Source organism: Bactrocera oleae, chromosome 3 (assembly GCF_042242935.1).
Source record: "Bactrocera oleae isolate idBacOlea1 chromosome 3, idBacOlea1, whole genome shotgun sequence".
NCBI lineage: Eukaryota > Metazoa > Arthropoda > Insecta > Diptera > Tephritidae > Bactrocera > Bactrocera oleae.
In genome coordinates this window covers 79,389,856-79,409,437 of record NC_091537.1, presented here as the reverse complement: position 1 = coordinate 79,409,437, position 19,582 = coordinate 79,389,856, and the positions used below count along the sequence as shown (strand labels likewise).

At 35.5% G+C, this 19,582-nt stretch overlaps 1 protein-coding gene across 12 annotated transcripts in view; it reads right to left on the bottom strand.

The window, feature by feature from the left end:
- Positions 1-19,582, bottom strand: part of LOC106625289 (pneumococcal serine-rich repeat protein) — a 118,243-nt gene that overhangs the window by 12,291 nt on the left and 86,370 nt on the right. For 11 of the 12 annotated variants that reach the window (XR_011395493.1, XM_070106997.1, XM_070106992.1 and 8 more), the window contains 3 exons: positions 9,218-9,946; positions 2,136-2,740; positions 2-1,863 (listed from right to left, as the gene is read on the bottom strand). Coding sequence is in view for 11 of the 12 variants with exons in the window: in XM_070106997.1 (XP_069963098.1) it covers positions 2-1,863; positions 2,136-2,740; positions 9,218-9,946 (3,196 nt within the window). In the remaining variant the exon portion in view is untranslated. The remainder of the gene's footprint in view (position 1; positions 1,864-2,135; positions 2,741-9,217; positions 9,947-19,582) is intronic. The other variant, XM_070106999.1, reaches the window with a different exon arrangement.

Sequence of the window (19,582 nt, the reverse complement as noted above, 5' to 3'; positions counted from 1 at the left end):
CCTTTTTCGCTTACGCCGACTGCGCTGCTACCGCCACCCGCCACAGGTTTCAGTTGTATACCCCACAAAGCATCCGCGCTGTCAATGTTCTCACCCAAATGATAAGGTTTCGGTTTTACCGGTTTATTCTTGAGTATGCCGCGTATAGCGGCGATTTCATCATTTTCATTGTCGGTCGTATCGACACCGCTGGTGGTTGAGGCGTAGCTGCCACGCGAACTCTCCGCATGCTGAGCTTCGCACAGCTTTTGCACCGATACAGTTACATTTGTTGTGGCCGGCATTACTTGTGCGTCGTTGACCACAGTTGGTGGTTCAGTTAATGTAGCTTTATAAGCCACCACCGATGTGGCGATTGTACGATGACGTTGCTGATGATCATCACCGAAATGTGTAACATTACTAGCGGTTGTTGCTGCTGTCGCTGTACTCACTGCTGTTGTGGTTGTCGCCACTGTGCTGCCGGTTTTAGTAAGACTTTGTAATGGGCCACTTGTGGTGCGACGACGCCGACGAAAATTATTAGTTGGTGGCGGTTTGCCATCGGTTTCGACAATATTGACACGTCCCGATTCGGCGGCGAAGTGGACTTCAGTTTTACAGAATTCTACACGTTTCTGTGCATTCTGTGTGCGTTGGAAGAGTGTGGAGCCGGCGTTAATGCCTTGATTGCTCTCCGCATTGTGCTCAAAACGACTTAACTGCAGTGTGGTTTTGGCAGTCGGCTCAACGGGCTCGTAGAAACCATTCAAGTGCACCTGTGAGGTTTTACGCAAGTTATCACGCACATATTGACTCTCATCGACAGCGATGGAGTGACGTTTGAGCAAATCCTCGTCGGGTGTGCGACGCACCGGCGACTTACCGGCGCGGTATTGCGCTGATGCGACTGTTTTGGCGGGTTCGCCAAAGTGTATGACTGTAGCGCGTGCTGCTGTAGGCGCTGATGCTTCCGTGGGTGACCAATTGCCCAGTTCACCTGAACGCCCGAGTCCGCTATCTGTGGATGCGTCCATGCGATACATAGTCTTGCTGTCCGGTGGCGACATCTTCTCGAAACCATATGATTTACGACGTGAATGCCACTCTGTGGAATTGGTATCTCTGACTTTTTGACGTGACTCCAAACTGTTTGAGGTGTGTTTTTGGTTTAAGTGCGTTGAACGTTGCGCCAAAGTCTCGTTGTTGTCGGTTGGTTTGTGTGGTACGCCCACAACTTTGAAGGCTGATGTATGATGTGTTGGCGTTGAGATCTCGAGCGATTCCTCCGGCGTCAATGGACGCAAACGTGGTATGGATAGCTTACGACGTACGCTCTGTTGCACTTCAATGTGTTCGTCAGCTGCCGGTGGTTGTTGATATGCTATAAAATCGTCCTTGTACAATGACTCATCCGATAATTTCTTTAGACGGCCACGTATTTCCTTCAATGACTCGGCGGTAAGCAGCGTATTACGTTTACTTGCGTCTGTAGTTTTTTCCGGTCCATGCAGTATGCTCTCTAGTGCAGCCAGATCCACATGATTATTACGCATAGCTGTTGTTAAACGTCGACCGCTTTCGAGTTCGGCGCGTATGCGTGAGACGCTCACAGTACTGGCTGGTAGATCGTAGGGACGATGTATGGACGTTGTTGTTGGATCGTTGCTATTCTTGGCGTTGTTGTTTGCGGTAGAGGATGACTGAAAGGAGCGTCGCAACTTGCTGACGCGTCGCCACTCGTTTGACTCTGCGACCGCTTCGTTTGTCTCCCACTCGTTGCTGAGGTCGTCCGTAGAAATGGAATGGGAACGTTGGAGCAAGACGCTGCTGGACAGCTGACCAAACGGTTGTTGTTGACGACGCAACTGACGCGTAGATAAGCTGTGTTGGACGGCAGTTGTACAAATTTAATCAAATATTTTTGTTTTTTTAAATTATAAATTAATGTTAAAAGTCTCTTAAAACGCAATAAGCTTCTTTCCGCTTTAAACGTATTTAAGCGCGCTGCCGCTAGACAGCAGCCAACAGCTACTCAGCGGCAAATGACAATTAAATTGAATTGAAAATAGCTTTACACAGACAACTCAATTGAAATTGAATATTTTCAATAACACTGCAAAATCAAAACTGTAATTTTCACTCAAAATACTTACCGTAAATCATCGGCTTTGGCGTTGTTATCCGCCGTTGCCGCGCCCGCCATCGCTGACGCGCCGAACGTCGACGCTGCGGTGGAGTCACCGTAAAGCCGGAAACTTTCCAAGTCACGTCGACGCGTTGGTGGTGTCGTTTCACTTAGCGAACCGCTTTGCTGTTGTTGTTTGCGTAGCTGCTGCGGTTGAAGGTGGTGTTGGTGGTAGCGCAGCTGCGACTCATCTGCGTCAGCCACAACCGCATAACAATCATCGCAATCAGCGACGCCTACGCGCGTTTTGGATGAATTGCTGTTTTTGCCATATAGAGTAGCTTGTTCCAAATGACGAGCGTTGCTACGCTGCTGCTGATGCTTCGGCGGCGACTGCCACGTTTTTGTACCACTTAATGCTTGATTTGAACTTTTCGTTGTTGCTGTGCTTTTTGGTGACTCTGCTAACTCGTTGTTGACGCGACTGCTACTTTTAGTGTTGTTGTTGTCGCCGACACTAGCACCTCCACCACTGCCAACAATTGCATGTAGGCTCACCTTACCGACCGCACTCTTGTGGGTGTTCAGTTTTGTGGAGTTGTTGCTGCTGCTGCTACCGCCACTGCTGCTTTTCTGTAAGATTCAAAGAAAGGCAAGTTGCTTGCTTGAGTCTCGAGTTCGCATATGGCTTTTTGTTCTTATTTATTTTATTCATTTTTAATGAAAGACAAGTAGATAAATGGCAATTAACATAGTTTGTCAAGTTGCTTCAGAAATCAGTCTGCTGTAAAGAGCTACTTGAACTTAATATAAAGCAGAGTCAAAAAAATTCAAAAATATCCTTAGCTGCCCAAAGTGATTGGCAAAAGATTGCTTCTAATCGTATGAAGCATATAAGCATAAGTCTCTTGCCACCATATTTTTCACTATAAACCACTTTTCTTATTTTCAGCTGCGAGTATAATGATATACCGTTTGGCATATTTTTGTTGTTGCCCACGCGTCTTTAATTGAAGAAATCTTGTATTTTAACTGAAATTACTCTATTGTGGGTGTATAGATATCAATAACCAATTATTAGTTTTCACTTTGACATAGTATCGCGGAAATATTTGAATGCCGCTGACTAACAATTTGACAGTGATATATATTATACTATATACATAGCTTTGCCTAATAGCGCTGTCTTCAGCTGTTTGATAAATGAAGAGAAATGTGTTCTAAAAAATTGAAAAAATTAAAATTTATCGTCTAAAGAGAAGCCTTTGAAACGGGATGTTTCGCTGCGGTCATATCTCATAGAAAAAAGGGAGTCCGGAATGCGGTCGCACTAGCCCCAAAAACCCATATAAGAGCTGTATAATTCCAGAACGAACGGCTGAGTGTCTTTTTTGTTGCCAACAATGTTTTTCTGTTTTTACTTCAGGTTCTGTCATCTAAGATATTTGTGAATTTTGTTGCGTCGAGTTTGGAAAAGATCGGCGTAAACAGGTCACTTACTTTCGAACAAATATTCTAGCTAAGGTAGTGATGATTAAAAGACGACAGAAGAAGATGAGGAGAGGTCGAGACCGAGGTCAATTATTGAAGATCTATACCTAAATAAAAATAAATTGAGACTTGCACTGCGACCTAAGGTCTATTGTGCCCTCCACTCTGTTCCAACGAATCCCATATTTTCAGTACTCTGATAAATTCCAGTATCCACCCGACGCAAGTAAATCTTTGCAGTTTCGATAGTTGAAGTCCTACCGAAATATGCAATGCTTTCGATGTCGAAGCCACCGTTATATATGAAAACATTATTGAAGTATACCACGTATATCATATAGGTATTCGTATTCCTCGTTATAGGTTCAACAGACACAATCGCTGTCTTGGCCAAAATTTGAGATATGTAATCTGTGGGATTTTTTTTCGTAGTGTAGGGATTATTTTAAGATTAAACTGTTTCAGAAGGGCTTAGGGAGTCTATTCTATCACGAACACAAGTATTTGAATGCACACAAAGCATTCAGCAAAAGTCATGACGTCATCGAGAACTTGCCTCATGCAAGTCGTCCACCCATCTCTGTTAATGACGATAGTTAATGCTTGAAAATATTTTTGTTGGCATTAGAGAGATGGTAGAGAATCTCAACATCTCTTATGGATCGACACAACACAATTTGGTTGATGATTTGGATATGGAGCGTGTCAATGCTAGATTCGTACCAAGAGATCTGAATCTTACATTCATCAAACACAACGTTAGTGGTGACGAGACGTGAGTTTATAGATATGACGTCGAAACTGCCCAACAATCTGGCGAGTGGCACTCCAAAAATTAATCGAAACCGAAAGCTTCAAAATTCGCTGAATACACTAAAGGTCATCCCAGCCGAGCCTTGTAACAAATGTATGGAAAAGAGCCTATTTCGAAGGCGATAATAAAGATTTGTATTAAAATACGTAAAAATATAGTTGGTTTCTATCAGATGATATTTGTTAAGCATGGGAAAGTAGTCTTATGATAACGACAGTTTATTTCGGTGGCGTTAGGCTTCATCTCAAAGTAACGCAATCATTGCTCAATAATGAAACTATGCAGCAAAAGTAATGAATACAGATAATAATTCCCATTACACAGTCAATATATATATAACTATTTCGGGTACTTCATTCCATGTGACCTGCAACTGTTGTTGTTGCTCATTTTGGTATCTAGAAATTCGACTCGTATTGTTGTTGTACTACTAAAGCTGATAGCGATTTGTTTATTTTGCTTTGTTTTCATTTAAAGTGACTGTCGTTAAGCTGGTTAGTTGGTCGACTTTGTTGGTCGCTTTGTGCAGATTTGGGGGATTTGCGATTTGCGTTTGCGCGTGATTATGTTAATTTCAATCTCAATCTCACCGTCACCGTCGTCACAGTCGGTCACAGCAAAACCGCCATGGCAATGACCGAAAATTGCGAACGCTGTGTGTTTAGCTACAGCCTCAGCAGCGGAACATCAGCGACGGTTACAAGAAACGGCGCGTTCTTCCAACTCACAGACGTGTACACTTCGCCTCCCTCACGTTTGCTTTCAGTTTGGCCTTTTGCTTTTGCGGTGCTCACGCTTTTGTTATGCGAATTATGACCGCCTTCGGTACGGCGTGTTTGGTGAAAGATTGCATACATACTTATGTTTGTGTGTGTTTGTAGCGCAGCGAAAAGGGCATTTGAACCCGGTTGAAAGAAAGGCAATTTTCTGCGCACGGAACTTGTCGATGATTTGTGTGGGCGTTCACAAGATTAAAGCGACAACAAAGCGTTGGAAGATTTACAATAACAAAAATTCGTGCGTGGTTAATTAAGTTGATACAGTGGTTACGAATCTCTGTATGAGCGTGTTTTTGTTGCTATTATAAATCAAATTATATTTGGTAGAACTGTAAAAATACTTAAGTATTGGAAATTTTCCGGTGAAATTCAATTTAATTACGATTTTTTTGAGTGGAAATATAATAGCGTGAAAATTACAGCAGAAAGAGTCGTTGAACTATTTAATTTTGCAAAGTTGTATTTATGTACATATATAACTCAATTTGAAGTTATTAGTAATATTTATAGCAATACTCATAAGGATGATTAAGAATTGGGAGACCTTAAAATGATTTATGGTTGATCTGTCTCACAATACGAGTACGAGTGTAGTATGTACTTATAAAAGCCAAGGCATACAAAAATCTGCAGAGAGATCTTGCAAAAATCAAATAAAACTCTGGAAGCTTTAAAGAGGAACAAAAATTTACTGTGGATGGTAGTTTGGAAAGCTATGGTATAAGGTACACTACCATATAAAAATGCATATAAGAAAATTTCAGCTTTCTCAACTCAACATACGAGGGTAAAGTTAAATAGTATAGGGTCTAGTAAAAAGAAACCCCTATTTTTCCAATAGATGTCTTTAGTAATCTGTGTCTCGTCTTATATAAGTGCCATCGGTATCTACTACATGGCGTAAGGAAGAAACGATTTTGTACCAAAAACACTTTACAGACAATTTTGTGATTGCCTGATTGTTTGAGGACACGTCAAAGATAAAAACCAACAAAGAGAAAATACAACATATTTTACAGTTTTTTTTTCGATAAAAGCGATATCGCTAACCAGGCTGTTGAAAATATCGAAAAAATAATAGAATAATATAGAGGTCAAGCCCAACCATCACGTAAGTTTTGTTTCGAATACCCAGGGCTAAACATTGCACCAAATACCGTTTGGAACTATTTAAATAATAAGGCTGAATACAAAAAGAAACACGATGTATGGAAAAAACATCTTTTGAATCGAATTGTTGCTGAATTGCAACAAAAACAATAATTTTCTGAAACGGATGGTTACTGGTGATAAAAAGTGGGTCGCTTATGACAACGTCAAGTGAAAACGGTCGTGGTCGATGCACGGTGTTTGTTAGACTCTCAGAGAATCATCTACTATGAGCTGTTCCCCTACCGCCAAACTCTTACTTCAGGCCTTTATTGGCAACAATTGGAATATCAGAAGGTAGAAGCGGCCAACTGTGGCCAATAGAAGAAAAATTTTGTTGTATCAGAACGACGCTAGAAAACTTATATAGTGACTCACCAGAAGCTCCGGGAGCTTGTTTGGGGAATTCTCATTCATCCACTTTAGAATCTGTACCTAAAACCAAGTAGTTACTACCTCTTCTTATGCATAGCGAATGATTTGGCTGATGAAAATTTCAACTCAAAAGACATGCATTATGAAATTACCTTCGAAATGGCAACAACTTATCGAACAAAATGGCGAATATTTGACCTAAATCAGAGTCTTCTAACTTTGCTCAATAAAACTTTCAATTTAATGCTAAAATAATAGATATATTTCTAATTGACCTATTGTAATCAAAGCGTCCGGGTCTTAACTTGAAATCGAAATACCGTTGTTCAAAGTTGTATTTACTTATAATATTTATTATTATATTTAGTTGCAGGAGGGTTGCTAACTACACCACGGAAGACGATACGTATATCTCTTCTTAACTATTTTTCAGTTCGTATGTGAATACAATATCGGAGTTTTCTTGCAAGATTAAAGTTTATATAGAAGGAGTGTTCTTCTATGATAACAAATAGCTCCTAAATTTAATTTAGTATAGACATATATTTGACTATTTATTATTTCTGTTCTCTAAAATACTCTCATAACTTAAGTTATTTCTTCAAGATTACCTAATGTGATAAATAGGAAAATACCTGATTAAATATATTAAGTGTAAGATAGAAGAAGAGTGGATATAGCATGGATTCTCATGGAATTCTTCTCCACTATTGTCACGTCAGCCAACAGCTGATACTGTTACACATTTTTAGTTAGTATGACATAGTTCACTCTTTTCTAAGTTTTTGTAAGAAGATTTCAGTTCAAGCCTCTGCACTCTTTGACCAAATATACGAACTTTTCGTTTAAGAAGGTGTCAACTAATATTTCGAACGGAGTCCAGAGATAATTTTTCATATACAACCAGCCTATATATTTAGTTATAGCTATGGTCGCCATAAGCAGGTAAGCAGATATTTTGCTAGAGAGAAATTATCTTGAACGATTTGTCATATTCGAAGATAGTCAAGCAGCTCTGTGCGGATAAACCCTGAAGAGATGTCCGAAATTGTTATTATCCTCTCGCATGCCCAAGATGGTGGATTTGGTCGACTGGATACTGTCAGTTATGCGGGCTTACAGCGGAAACACCGCGTCGTCTACTTATTTTTTGCTTTGTATTTTCAAGAAAAAGGTTCCAAGTCATCGCAACAAGGTATTAGCCTATGTACGGTTTAGTCTTTGGTTTAGATGAGTCGCTGTAAAATAGAGGCGGGCACAATGAAACCAAAGGGCGCCGTTATCTAATCTAAACACAGAAGGAAATGCTGGAGCTCCTATAAAATACATATATACAGATATGCTCAGTGTGACGAGCTGAGTCGATTCAATCATGTCCGTCTGTCGTCTATCTGTCTGTCTGTATTTACGAGAAATAGTCCCTCATTTTTAAGTTATCGTTCTGAAATTTAGCAAACGTGCTTTTCTCCCTAAGAAGCTACACATTTGTCAGAACTACCGATATCGGACCACTATAGCACACAGCTGCCATACCAGCGGAACAATCAAAATTAAGTTTTTATAAGGAATTTTTTTTTATTTGACAAAATGTATTCACTAAACTTAGCATGGATCATTGCCTAAGGCTATGCTAAAATATCTGAGGAAATTTTCTAGATCGCACCAGTATAGGATACAAACTGTTTGATCAAAATCACGTTTTTGTGTGAAAACCTTTTTTATTTGATAAGATACCTTCACAAAATTAGGCAAGGATTATTGTCCATAGCAGAGCTGCAATTTCCGAATATTTTGTTCAAATCGATCCCCTCCCTCTTATCAAAAAATAAATATCTTTTTATACCCTTTTATGCAATAAGAAATTCACCTGTGAAAGGTATTATAGTTTCGATGCAGCCGAAATCAACGTTTTTTTTGTTTCTTGTTCTTTGTAAATTGAGAAAAATTGGCATAACCGCCTTTGGTCTATTGAAAAATATAAGTCAAGTGGCATTTGTTCTTTTAGAGACTCTAAAATTTCAATTTCCTGAATCATAAATTTAAGCTGCTTAATCAGCACACGTTAATGTAGGGCTTGAATCAGTTTTCGATAATCTTAACTCAACCAGAAGTGACACAAATATAAGCAACAAAAGTGTGTGCCAAACACGGTCAAAATGAAAACTTGTTTACGGTAATAAATAAGATTTTAGCGTCACAAGCTCATTAGTTTCAAAAATATATTATATAATTTTGTTTACACTACATAAATTAAATCAGCAAGCGGAAACAAGTTTTCTGCTTTCGACTTTTTTTCTAGCGCACAATCAATTAACATTTTGCTTTGGCTACACTGATTTCAATTTTTCAATTAAAGAGATTTACCCAACGTTAGATATTAATCACGGTAAGCTGTATGGCAAGTTCAACCAGCCAGCCCATTATCGACGACGGCATAACATAAACAATCACGTATTTAAGTAAATAAAAAATAAACGACTTTAAGATCAGTCATTAGCTTACCATGAGATTACTCAATTTCAAGCTTGGCGCCGTATCGGGCACCAGCAACCCTGACGACTGCGAATGCAATGTAGATGACGACGATGCGGCCGATGATGACAGAGCGTGACCTTTGCTGCTGCCGCCTCCACTGCCCGCGCTGCCACTGCGACTAATTGAATAATTGCATGGCACAGCGCTAGCGTTGACGTCAGCATCAAAGCCACAGCCAACGCTATCACCATTGCCATCATCATCAGCATCGATCTCGCCATCATCAACAATGTACTGTGTTTCGGCAATTGTTGCAGCTGCCTTATCAAGACTATCATCCGTGCTGACTTCGCTGATGTCCACAGTGGTGGCAATCGTTGGCGGTGATAGTTGCAGCCAATGAGTGTTCGCCTCAGCTAAATGCTGTTGCAATGTGCTATGAAAATGTTTGCTGCTGCTATTAATGTTGTTGTTGTGGTTACTACTGCTATTGTTGTTGTGATTGTGCAATATGCTACGTCCGCCAACAACATTAGTTTGCATGCAAATGGGCGATGCTGAGGCAGAGGCGGAGGCAGATGTCGATGCGGAATTGGAATTGGACGAGGACCATGAGCGGGATGAGGATGTTTGTATGGTTTGTGCGCGTATAACTTGTACGGCACCGTTAGCGGTGCGCTTCTGCAGCACTTCGAGCTGTTTGCGCTGTGTGTGTTGGGTGCCATTCGGCTGTGAGATGTTTTGGGAATCGGATATCTGGAATGAGCAGAGAGAAAGGACAAATGTCAATGATATGAGTTTGTATGTCAGTATGTATTGGATTGTGAGGAGAGGGATAGTTGTTGTAAATATATGAATGTATGTAAATTAAAACTTTATTCTGTAACGTGATATTATATTATTTCTTCTGAGGTCTTGGTGAGAAATATAAGGACTTATGAGCGAATGATTGGTTGCCAGTTTTGAGAGTTGGAGCTATTAGTTAGTTAGTATAATACTAAAAATATCTTAAATTCGATTAGATTACACTTTCATTGTATTTTGGAGCATCTAAAATTTCAAAAATAGTCTTAGCAGAATTTTAAAGGTTCTAGCTCTTAATCTAATCTCGTAACTCCCCAAACTAATTTCGTTGAATTTATGATATGAATCTTGATATATTATATTTCGAAGAGCATACATTTAGGGGTCTTACGCTTCATTTAATGCAGCCATCTTTAAAGTTAATTAGCAAAATATTGGATTTATGTAATAAATTTATAATACTTGTAGCTATAACATTGGATAAGAGTATACGATCTTTAAATGTTCGATAACAGCGCAGACAAAATAGATTAAGCAGACTCATTTCTGCGTGGTATTTTCACTACCTTTTGACTGAACCAGAAGGGTTTAAAGCATTAAAGGTTTATCCTTTGCAGAGGTTCAGAATTACTTGCAGCAGACATGAACTCAATTCTCTAATTCGTTATCATTATACTTTAATACATACATACATTTAAAAAAAATCGACGGAAAGGAAAATATCAAACAAATGTAGCCTACAGTTAGGCTGATATCATTGGCGAGTTCAATATTTAGCAAAGTCATGCACCTAATTTATTGCTTTTCAATTCATCAATATCAAACAACTATAGCATATGGCAGTCATACAGACTGAACTATCAAAATCATGTCCTTGTGTGAAAAGCTTTTTTTTTGACAAGATATCTTCACGATATTTGGGATAAGATATTGTCTAGAACAATTTTGTAATCTCCAAATAAATTATTTAGATCAGGCTATTATAGCTTTAAGCTGCCATAAAAACTAAATGATTTAAATTAAAGTTATTGTTTGTTTTATTTGGTAGATTTAAAGATTTACAAGACCTCATCAAAAGCGAACATTATAAAAATTTTGCTACCATTAATTTCAGTTTATCGCTCCATTTAATCGAGATTTGTCGATTGCTTACATTTTTGGATACATGAGAGGTTTTTATTGAATAGTTACTGACAACTTTTAATTCACTCAAATAGTTTTATGGCAAATGTATTCATAATTCTAGACCTGCAACTTTCTGATTTATCGATATTTTAACACAAAAATTTATGTTTTTTACTATTTTGTTATTTCCAAGCAACGGAAAAAATTTATTTGTATATTTATTTCCGAATTCTACCATCTCTTACCACTTTATGTTTTTACATAGAGTTGTTTTCGACTTTGCAAAGGCACAATCACTTCACTCACTTTCAAGCAACACTAATCAAATTATCAGCGCAAAATATCAGAGAGAACATTTTTCATCGCATATTCATATTTGAAAGTCATTATATTGACCATAGCCTACTTTTGTTTACCCACTCGATCAATTGATATTGTAGAACAAAAACGCTTTTTCGCATTTGTTTTTCTATAACTGTGCCAGATTTCCATGTACACATGAGCGCTACTCAGCGTTAAATTGACAAAAGGTGTACAAAACGCTGGTGTTGAGTCATTGTGGGGTTGGAAAAATATAATAAATATATATATGTTTGTGTATAAAAAATAGAAGCAATATAAATAAAGTATTGCATAGCAAATTTTTCACTAAATTGAAAATAGCAAATACGAAAATTAAAAAAATACTAAAAAAATTGAAAAAAAAATTAAAAATATTTTTTTTGTAAATTAGTCAGCACATTTTCTAATAATAGGTAAATGCTTTATTCTTTCAAAAATTTCTATAAAAAAAATTATATTTGAATTTGTTTGTAACAAAACACCACCCAACCTCAATTGTCGCCGACCACTCACCCTGTGATATTGTAGTTCAAAGCGCGAGTCACACTGCCACTGCCACATTTACAGTTATTGTGTTGACTATTTTTAACATTCAACTCATAGCAATAACAATAAAATATGCGAATTTTTTTGTGCTTTTGTTTTTGGCAGAAAAAAATTTTTTTAATAGTAAAATCAAAAATACAATAATTATACCCTGAACAGGGTGTATTAAGTTTGCTGTCTAGTTTGTAATGTCCCGGAGTTAACATCGGAGACCTATAAAATATAGATATGGTATTATGAGCTGAGTCAATCAAGCCATTTCCGCATGTCTGAATATACGCGAGCTAGTCCCTCAGTTTTTGAGATATCGCTCTGAAATTTTCTACACGTCCTTTTCTCGACAAGAAACTGCTCATTTGTCGGTACAGCCGATAACGGACAACTATAACATATAGCTGCCATACAAACTGAACGATCGTCATCTAGTTCTAGTATTGAATACTTTTTTATTTGACGAGATATCTGCACGAAATTTGTCGTGCATTATTATCTAAAACCACGGTATAATATCCGGAGAAATCATTCGGATCGAATCACAATAGCATAAAGCTGCCATACAAACTGATCGCTTATAATCAAGTTCTTGTATGGAAACTTTTTGTTTGTGAAGGGTATTATGCTACGGTGCTACCGTTAACATTTCTTTGTTTGTTTTTATAAAACACAATAATATTTTTTTTTGTTATTTTTAAAAAACACAATATATATATATTTTTTTTTTGTTTGTTAGCATATATTATTCGCAAATGTTTGTAGAGCAATTTTGCACTTTGACCGCCGTCAGTGCTACAATTCAACGCCAACGCCTGCAACACTCCATGCCATTTGGTCAGCCATAGCGTCAGCTGCCGCATGACAAGCGATCAGCTGTGTGGCGCAGCGGTAATAAAGTAAACGCTATGCACGCGTATTTATATTTTAATATTCCAAATGCCAATCAAAGTGTAGTGAAGTGCAGTTTTGCATGGCATAAATGTATAACAACAACAATAACAGCCATAAATGTACGCCGCAGAACAACAACAATAACTGCACAAAGTACTGTTAGCACAGCCATGACGCTTTGGTTTGGTGATTTGACTTCTTAACCTGTCTATTTTGGCCGCTGGTCGCTTTGACTTCGGCTTTGACTGCGTTTTGGCTTGTGCTGTGCGCTCGTAAATCTTTTGTGGCCAATCAATTTTCGTTTATCAGGTTGCAAGTGCCAATGTGGCACGACTTTTTGTGCGCATTTAAATGTTGCTGAGCGCACACATATAACTGTTTGTATATAAATATGGTTGGTGTATGATTTTTATTAAAATTTTACTTATTTATTTTTCTAATTTTAATTCTCGCCTTGTCCGAATAGTTGCGAAGTTGCGTTGCCAATCGCTTGATCGACCGTGTGCTGTGCGTTTTTATTACTGTAAATTATTGCAGTCTTTCGAAAATGATAAATTGTTTGGCACATTAAAGTTGTGAAGGTGCCAGCTAGGCGCCAGTTCGTACAAAACGTCATTGTGGATTATGTCTAATCCAGTGCCACGTGCCACACAAAGGCGTGCATCGATAGCTGCGGTGGAGGTCAATGAACAAAGAAGCTTGAGTGACCCGAAGGAGTTACTGTGCAAAGATTTTTCGTTGAGATTAGCTTAGATTTTATTTGCAATAAGTTTTCGAGTCATAAGCCAATGCAAGTAAATGTAAGCACATGCAATGTCAGTTTCGAAATCAATAAATATGTATGTAAAAAATTTAAAATTATTCGAAAATTAGATAAACAAAACATAATGAGTTCAGAACTGAATTGAAGCGTTAATGAATTGAAGCAACAGCAATTAAGGGAAAAGTAAAGTAGAATTTAATCATAGAAGGTGGAAGTATGCATTCGTATAAATATAATTATTTTTTATTAATTTTTAAATCAATTTAATTATCAATAATTATTTCATATTATTTTTTATAAACCATTTTATCTCTTATACAATGGAGAAATTTAAATAATAAATTTTTTAGCAAAATAATAAGCCAGAATAAACTTGAAAGAGCCAAAAATTAACACAATTCAAAGTAAAAACAAACTTTTTTTAAACATATTTTGAAAATAGGTAAATTAACATAATTATATTACTTTTAAGAGATTTAAGATATAGAAAATATAAATAATATAAAAGTTAAAGTTGAAAAAATATGTTAAAGAAATTAAAAAAAAAAGTTGTGAAAATCAGTTTGAAAAATTAATTTTGAAAAATTTGAAAAAAAAAAATTTAAAAAAAGTTTTAAAAAAAACTTGTGAAAAAAAATATATAAAAAAATTAACAGTCCAAAAATTAGTTAAATTTCCATATAAAAATATACCTAAATTTCGGCTGATGTGAAAATTTATAGCCCAGCTTAGCAAGTTGTGTTTCCAAAGTAATCGATTAAAAAAAATGTTTGAAAAAAAAAAATAAAAAAGGGTGTGAAAAAAAATGTAAAAAAATAGTTTGAAAAAAAAGAAATTATAAAAAAAAAATCTTTTGAAATCAAAAACTAGGCATGTTTCAGTGTTGCTAAAATAATAGCTACATTTAGGCTGATGTCGAAGTTTACAATGGTATGGTTATGACAGACTTTAACAAATTGTGTTCACGGAAACTGCCAAGACCAAAAATTGTTGAGAATTACTTAGAAAAACCAATAAAAAAAGAAGTTTACTCAGAATGATGTGATGGTAATTACAATATCTGAAATCAATAAGAACAGTATGTAAGGGCTATTAAATGATACTACTTCAAAACTTCCTCAGTAACAAAACCGATGTGGATTATACAATTTTGTTTTTTAAAAATTTATTTGTTACATGTTTTAGATAGTACCCCAAGTTTTTACGTAGTCAACACATGGTACACTTATTGTTTTTTCAGTATAACATGAAAATTTATTTATTTTCAGTATGAGATACAAGTGGCATCAATAAATTTTTTATGCCAGCAATTCTGACGTGCTAAATACCATAGCAAAAGTAATACAGTTTCATATCTGCGCCAAAGAAAAATACATTTTCTATGAAAAAGTTGATAGTTTATACTTTAATTTTGGTGAAATAAGTGAAAAATATAGATTTCCCTTCCCTTGCTAGTAAATAGCAACAACTATATACTTTTGCTTTTAAGCACTCTCTTTCGGCACCTTCATTTCTTTCATTTGACGGGTACGATATTGTTATTTGCAACTTCGCACAAATGTAGGCAACATATATATGCTTTTTCTAATATTCAGATTTAACTAATTTCTTTTATTTAGTTTTTTTGTTTCCAATGGAATTTTTAAAAATATTGCAGAAGTGTTTTGGGGAGTCTACCTTATTACGTACACAAGTAGTTAAGCGGCACAGTGAACTAATCAAAAACTTGCCCTCCGCAAGTCGTCCATCATCTTAATGACAATGACATCGAAAAAGTTAATGACACAGTGCTTAAAAATGGTCCTATTAGCATCAGAGAGACAGCAGAGGATTTGGTTAATATTTTGAGTATGAAGCGTACAACTATATTTTGAGTAAATTAAAAATCTTCTATTTACGTAGTATATATATAACAGATATACCATTGTAGGTAAATCCTGCATATACTACAAAGATAAGTACGATACGCATATAACGCTAAATTGCACGGAAGTAGAAATTATAGTAATAATACCATTAATATTAATATATATTCTCGGCTTTTTTATTTTTTAGAGCATAAAAATCCATTCCCTTCACATAATGAACATTTGCATGTATACAAATTTCTTTCACAAAAAACCTTTCCCTGCACTTATTACAACAACAAAACGCTTTAAATTTCTCTATTGCTCCTCATTTAGCAAACACAAATTTACATATGTTTATACAGAAACACGTAACGACTTGACTTTGAACTGAACTTCATTCAGCTGAGCAGCAGTCAGTCATGCAAAACTAAACTGAACTACATACACACATGAGTACAAGAAAAAACTTAGAGACGATGCTAGCGACCTCTTTTCAATGCATATCTACCATATTTGTGAAATTTATGTGTGTATGTTAATGTGCAAAGGCATATATAGTAACTAGTGTATTTATAGGTTTAGGTGTGCAGCTGCATAAACACTTACTTTTCAACGCTTCAATGGCATTGTAGGTATTCTCTGCCGGCTTAGTATTATATATTCAATGTCTAGATCGTTCACTTTACATATGTATGTATGTATGTATGCAAACTGGGCTAGAATATTTACGGTAAATAATTAAAATATGAAGGCATATACGAGGTAAGTAGTGATGGGAAAGTGAAGAAGAAGATGATTTTTGTATAACATACATTACATTAGACTATATGTAATCAAAAAATTAAGTATACTAAAGGTAGGTAATAAATGTTTACTGTTATTTCTTAAAACTTTACGTTTGCATGAAAAGGTTATATTTTAAGCTAATTTTAGCTTTTAGTATTAATTATATTATTTGCCAATTTATTTTATATTCTTTCTTGGGCAAATTATGACTTTTATTATATTTTCCTTTTTCTTAATAGTAGAAATGTTTTTGTCTCTCCACCCTACCCCAAAGTAATTTTGTCGTACGGCCGTTATTGGTTCTATTTTGAGATCTGAGGTGTTCCTCTAATGAAGTACACTCGGCTCCTTTTGTTAAATCCGAAATCTTGGATGAAAGAGAGTGGCATTCATTTGGTTTGAAGCTGTCTTCTATGTGGGATTTCCATAGGAAAATTTTTCCTTGGTTTCAAGTTTTACTCATCAATGAACATGTAGTTTTCATAATCACTACTGTTAAATTTTCTACAGGGGAAAAAATAATCTGTTTTTATATTCTTAAAAAACTTTTTCACAACTTCACTTGAATAATTATTGGTTGGTTGTAGATAATGATAAAGGTATATACCTATTTCGAATGAATTAAAAGAATACATAGACGCAATAGACTACATGTTGCATTACATACCACATTTTTTAATATAAATATTTGGGATAAAAAGGGAAAAAACCAAGAACAAGATATCGCTAAACCGAATTTAGGCCAAAATTTTTATTATAAAATTTGTGAAAAATTCTGCTAGCTGTGTGCAGTATTAACGGTTTGGAAGGACTAATAAAGACCCTCAACACCTTAAAAGATCGCCTACTTTTCTATTGTAAATATGACTAGAAAGATACACAATAAAGATTTGATCAAAAGCATGTTCGTTTAAGAGATACCGAGCCCCAAACAAGCCCCAATTTAAAAGCGTTTTCCTAAAAGCAGTGTTTTTGTTTTAAGTTTCGGGTTTATAACAGTCTTTTATAGCCAGAAAATAGTCGAAAATTCCACTCTTTTTAAATCGCTGCCATTTTGTCAGATTTTCAAAAATTTAAAAGAAAGTTATTTCTAGACATAATTTTGGTTATAAACATTAAATAAAATTACAATTTTTTTTTTATTAAGGATCTGAGGTGAAATCTCTTGCCAAGAAGTCGACTACGTCGCACAGGGAGTGGTATATTCAAGAACGCGTCAAGGGCAGAGTTTTAAAATTAGTTATTGTTTTTTCTATATCCGGGTCTAAAAATTAGTTAATGAAAGAATAATAAAATTGTGCAATCATGTGTGGTTTTGCAATCCATCGTCAAAAATCGGACCGAAATTTGAGCTCGAAGGTAGACGAACCCTTCAAACACATGGTGGAGAAGACATGATTTGACTGCTATTATTTTTATTATTAGATTTACTATTAGATTATTAGATTAAATATAGTTATTTCCTTACTTTGTTTTTAGCACGATTTTCTTAATGCCCCAGGGCTTAGGACAGTCTGGGGTTTAGGAAAAAAACAATTTTTGGCTTAAGGTACACTTTAGGGATAAATAATACTAGTAAACTGCCAGAAAAGTGAAAAATAAATGTTAGTTTGTCCGTCCAAAGTATATTAAGATAAACTTTTTTAATTCTGTTTCAGATACCTCAAGTGCCCAGTGTGACGATTCGAGGTATCCGAAACAAAATTTCTATACTTTTATCTGTGATTCCCATGATTGTCCGAATAGTCGCCTTTTTGTATCAAAATGTCAATACAAATATATTTTTTTCACTTAAATGTATGTTAAATAAAGCTTAAAATAAATTCCATACCATTTTCTTTATAACTGTAATAATTTGTTAAATTTGGAATTTTTTAAAAGCTCCAGACCTAAACCTTCACTGTCCCTACTACCCTGACTCTAGATAATAATTTCTCATTTTACTTTATGCTGCTTATGAAGTAACTCAGGCGTTCATAAAAAATAATTATTAGCCTTGCTATTGAAACAAATATAAAAATTATTAAATATATTTCTTTGCAAAAATTTCTTAAGTCTTTTACAAGCAAAGCTGTTTTATTGCATATGTGAAATATATAGAGTTCATGTTACCATACGCCACTTCGCACACAATTGTAAGAAATAATATTTCACAAAATCACAAAGTACTCAAAGCTCAAGACGACTTCATCACGTATGCTTGCCCGTCGCCTTTGCACTTTAGCAGTACTTCGCATTTTTCCTCTTCATTTTTGGCAGCATCACACACGTTGAAGCTGCAATATATTCAACCTGCGCACCGCAAGTGGCGCGAGTGTATGGCGATGATGCGAATAGCTGGTCATTGTTGACACTGAGCACATAATATATGCAGTTTGCAAGCTAAGCAACTCTATTGAATCGCGAGACCGCATCGATTTGGCAGTTGGCAAGTTCACGATGTAACCTTTAACTTGACTTTGTGGCAAACGGACTGTGTAGAATGCACACATAAGTATTTTTATTGAATTTTTTTCTTGTTTTGCTTGTTTTTTTCATCTTTTATTTCTTTTTTTTTTTGGAAATACATTTAGTGCATGATTGGATCTTAATTTTTTTCTTCGTTTATGTTAGTTTTATTTTATATATTTTTCAGTTATACGTTTTTCATTTATTCTATGTCACACAACTCCAGTCTTCTTTTAGGTAATTAATTTTCCTTTCACTTTCATTTCACATGTTTCATCATTTTTGCAGCTATTTGCTCAGAATCTAAAGACTTAAGCGGCAAACTTGTTTTTAAGCTAGCTATAAGCTTGGTATAAATAAGTATTGGCAGATTATGTGCTATAAAATGCTTTCGGTCGCTTGTTCAATATATGAAGAGTGCATCTTTGCACATTAATAGTATAAACACATATATAAATATATACAAATGCATACCTATATGTTCACTTAGGCAATATCATAAATATTAGTTCAAATTAAATGCAGACAGATTTATAGCATCAATTTGTTTTACGATTATTGGCTAAAATTTAAAAATGAAACTCAGACACAAATAATAAAAGTATTTTTTGATATATTATATAAAAAAAGACTAATTGCTGCAAATCAAATAAAAGCAAATATTGCTACAAATAAAATTAATTTTGAAGTTTATGTATATGTTACCATTTTTAGAATATAATTTTTAAAACTGCTGCACTTGTTCTCTCTCACTTCAGAATCAATTTTTATACTAAATATATATATATATATATATTATATAAATTTAATGCAACTGGTTGAAAATTTATGCTTATTTCGTAG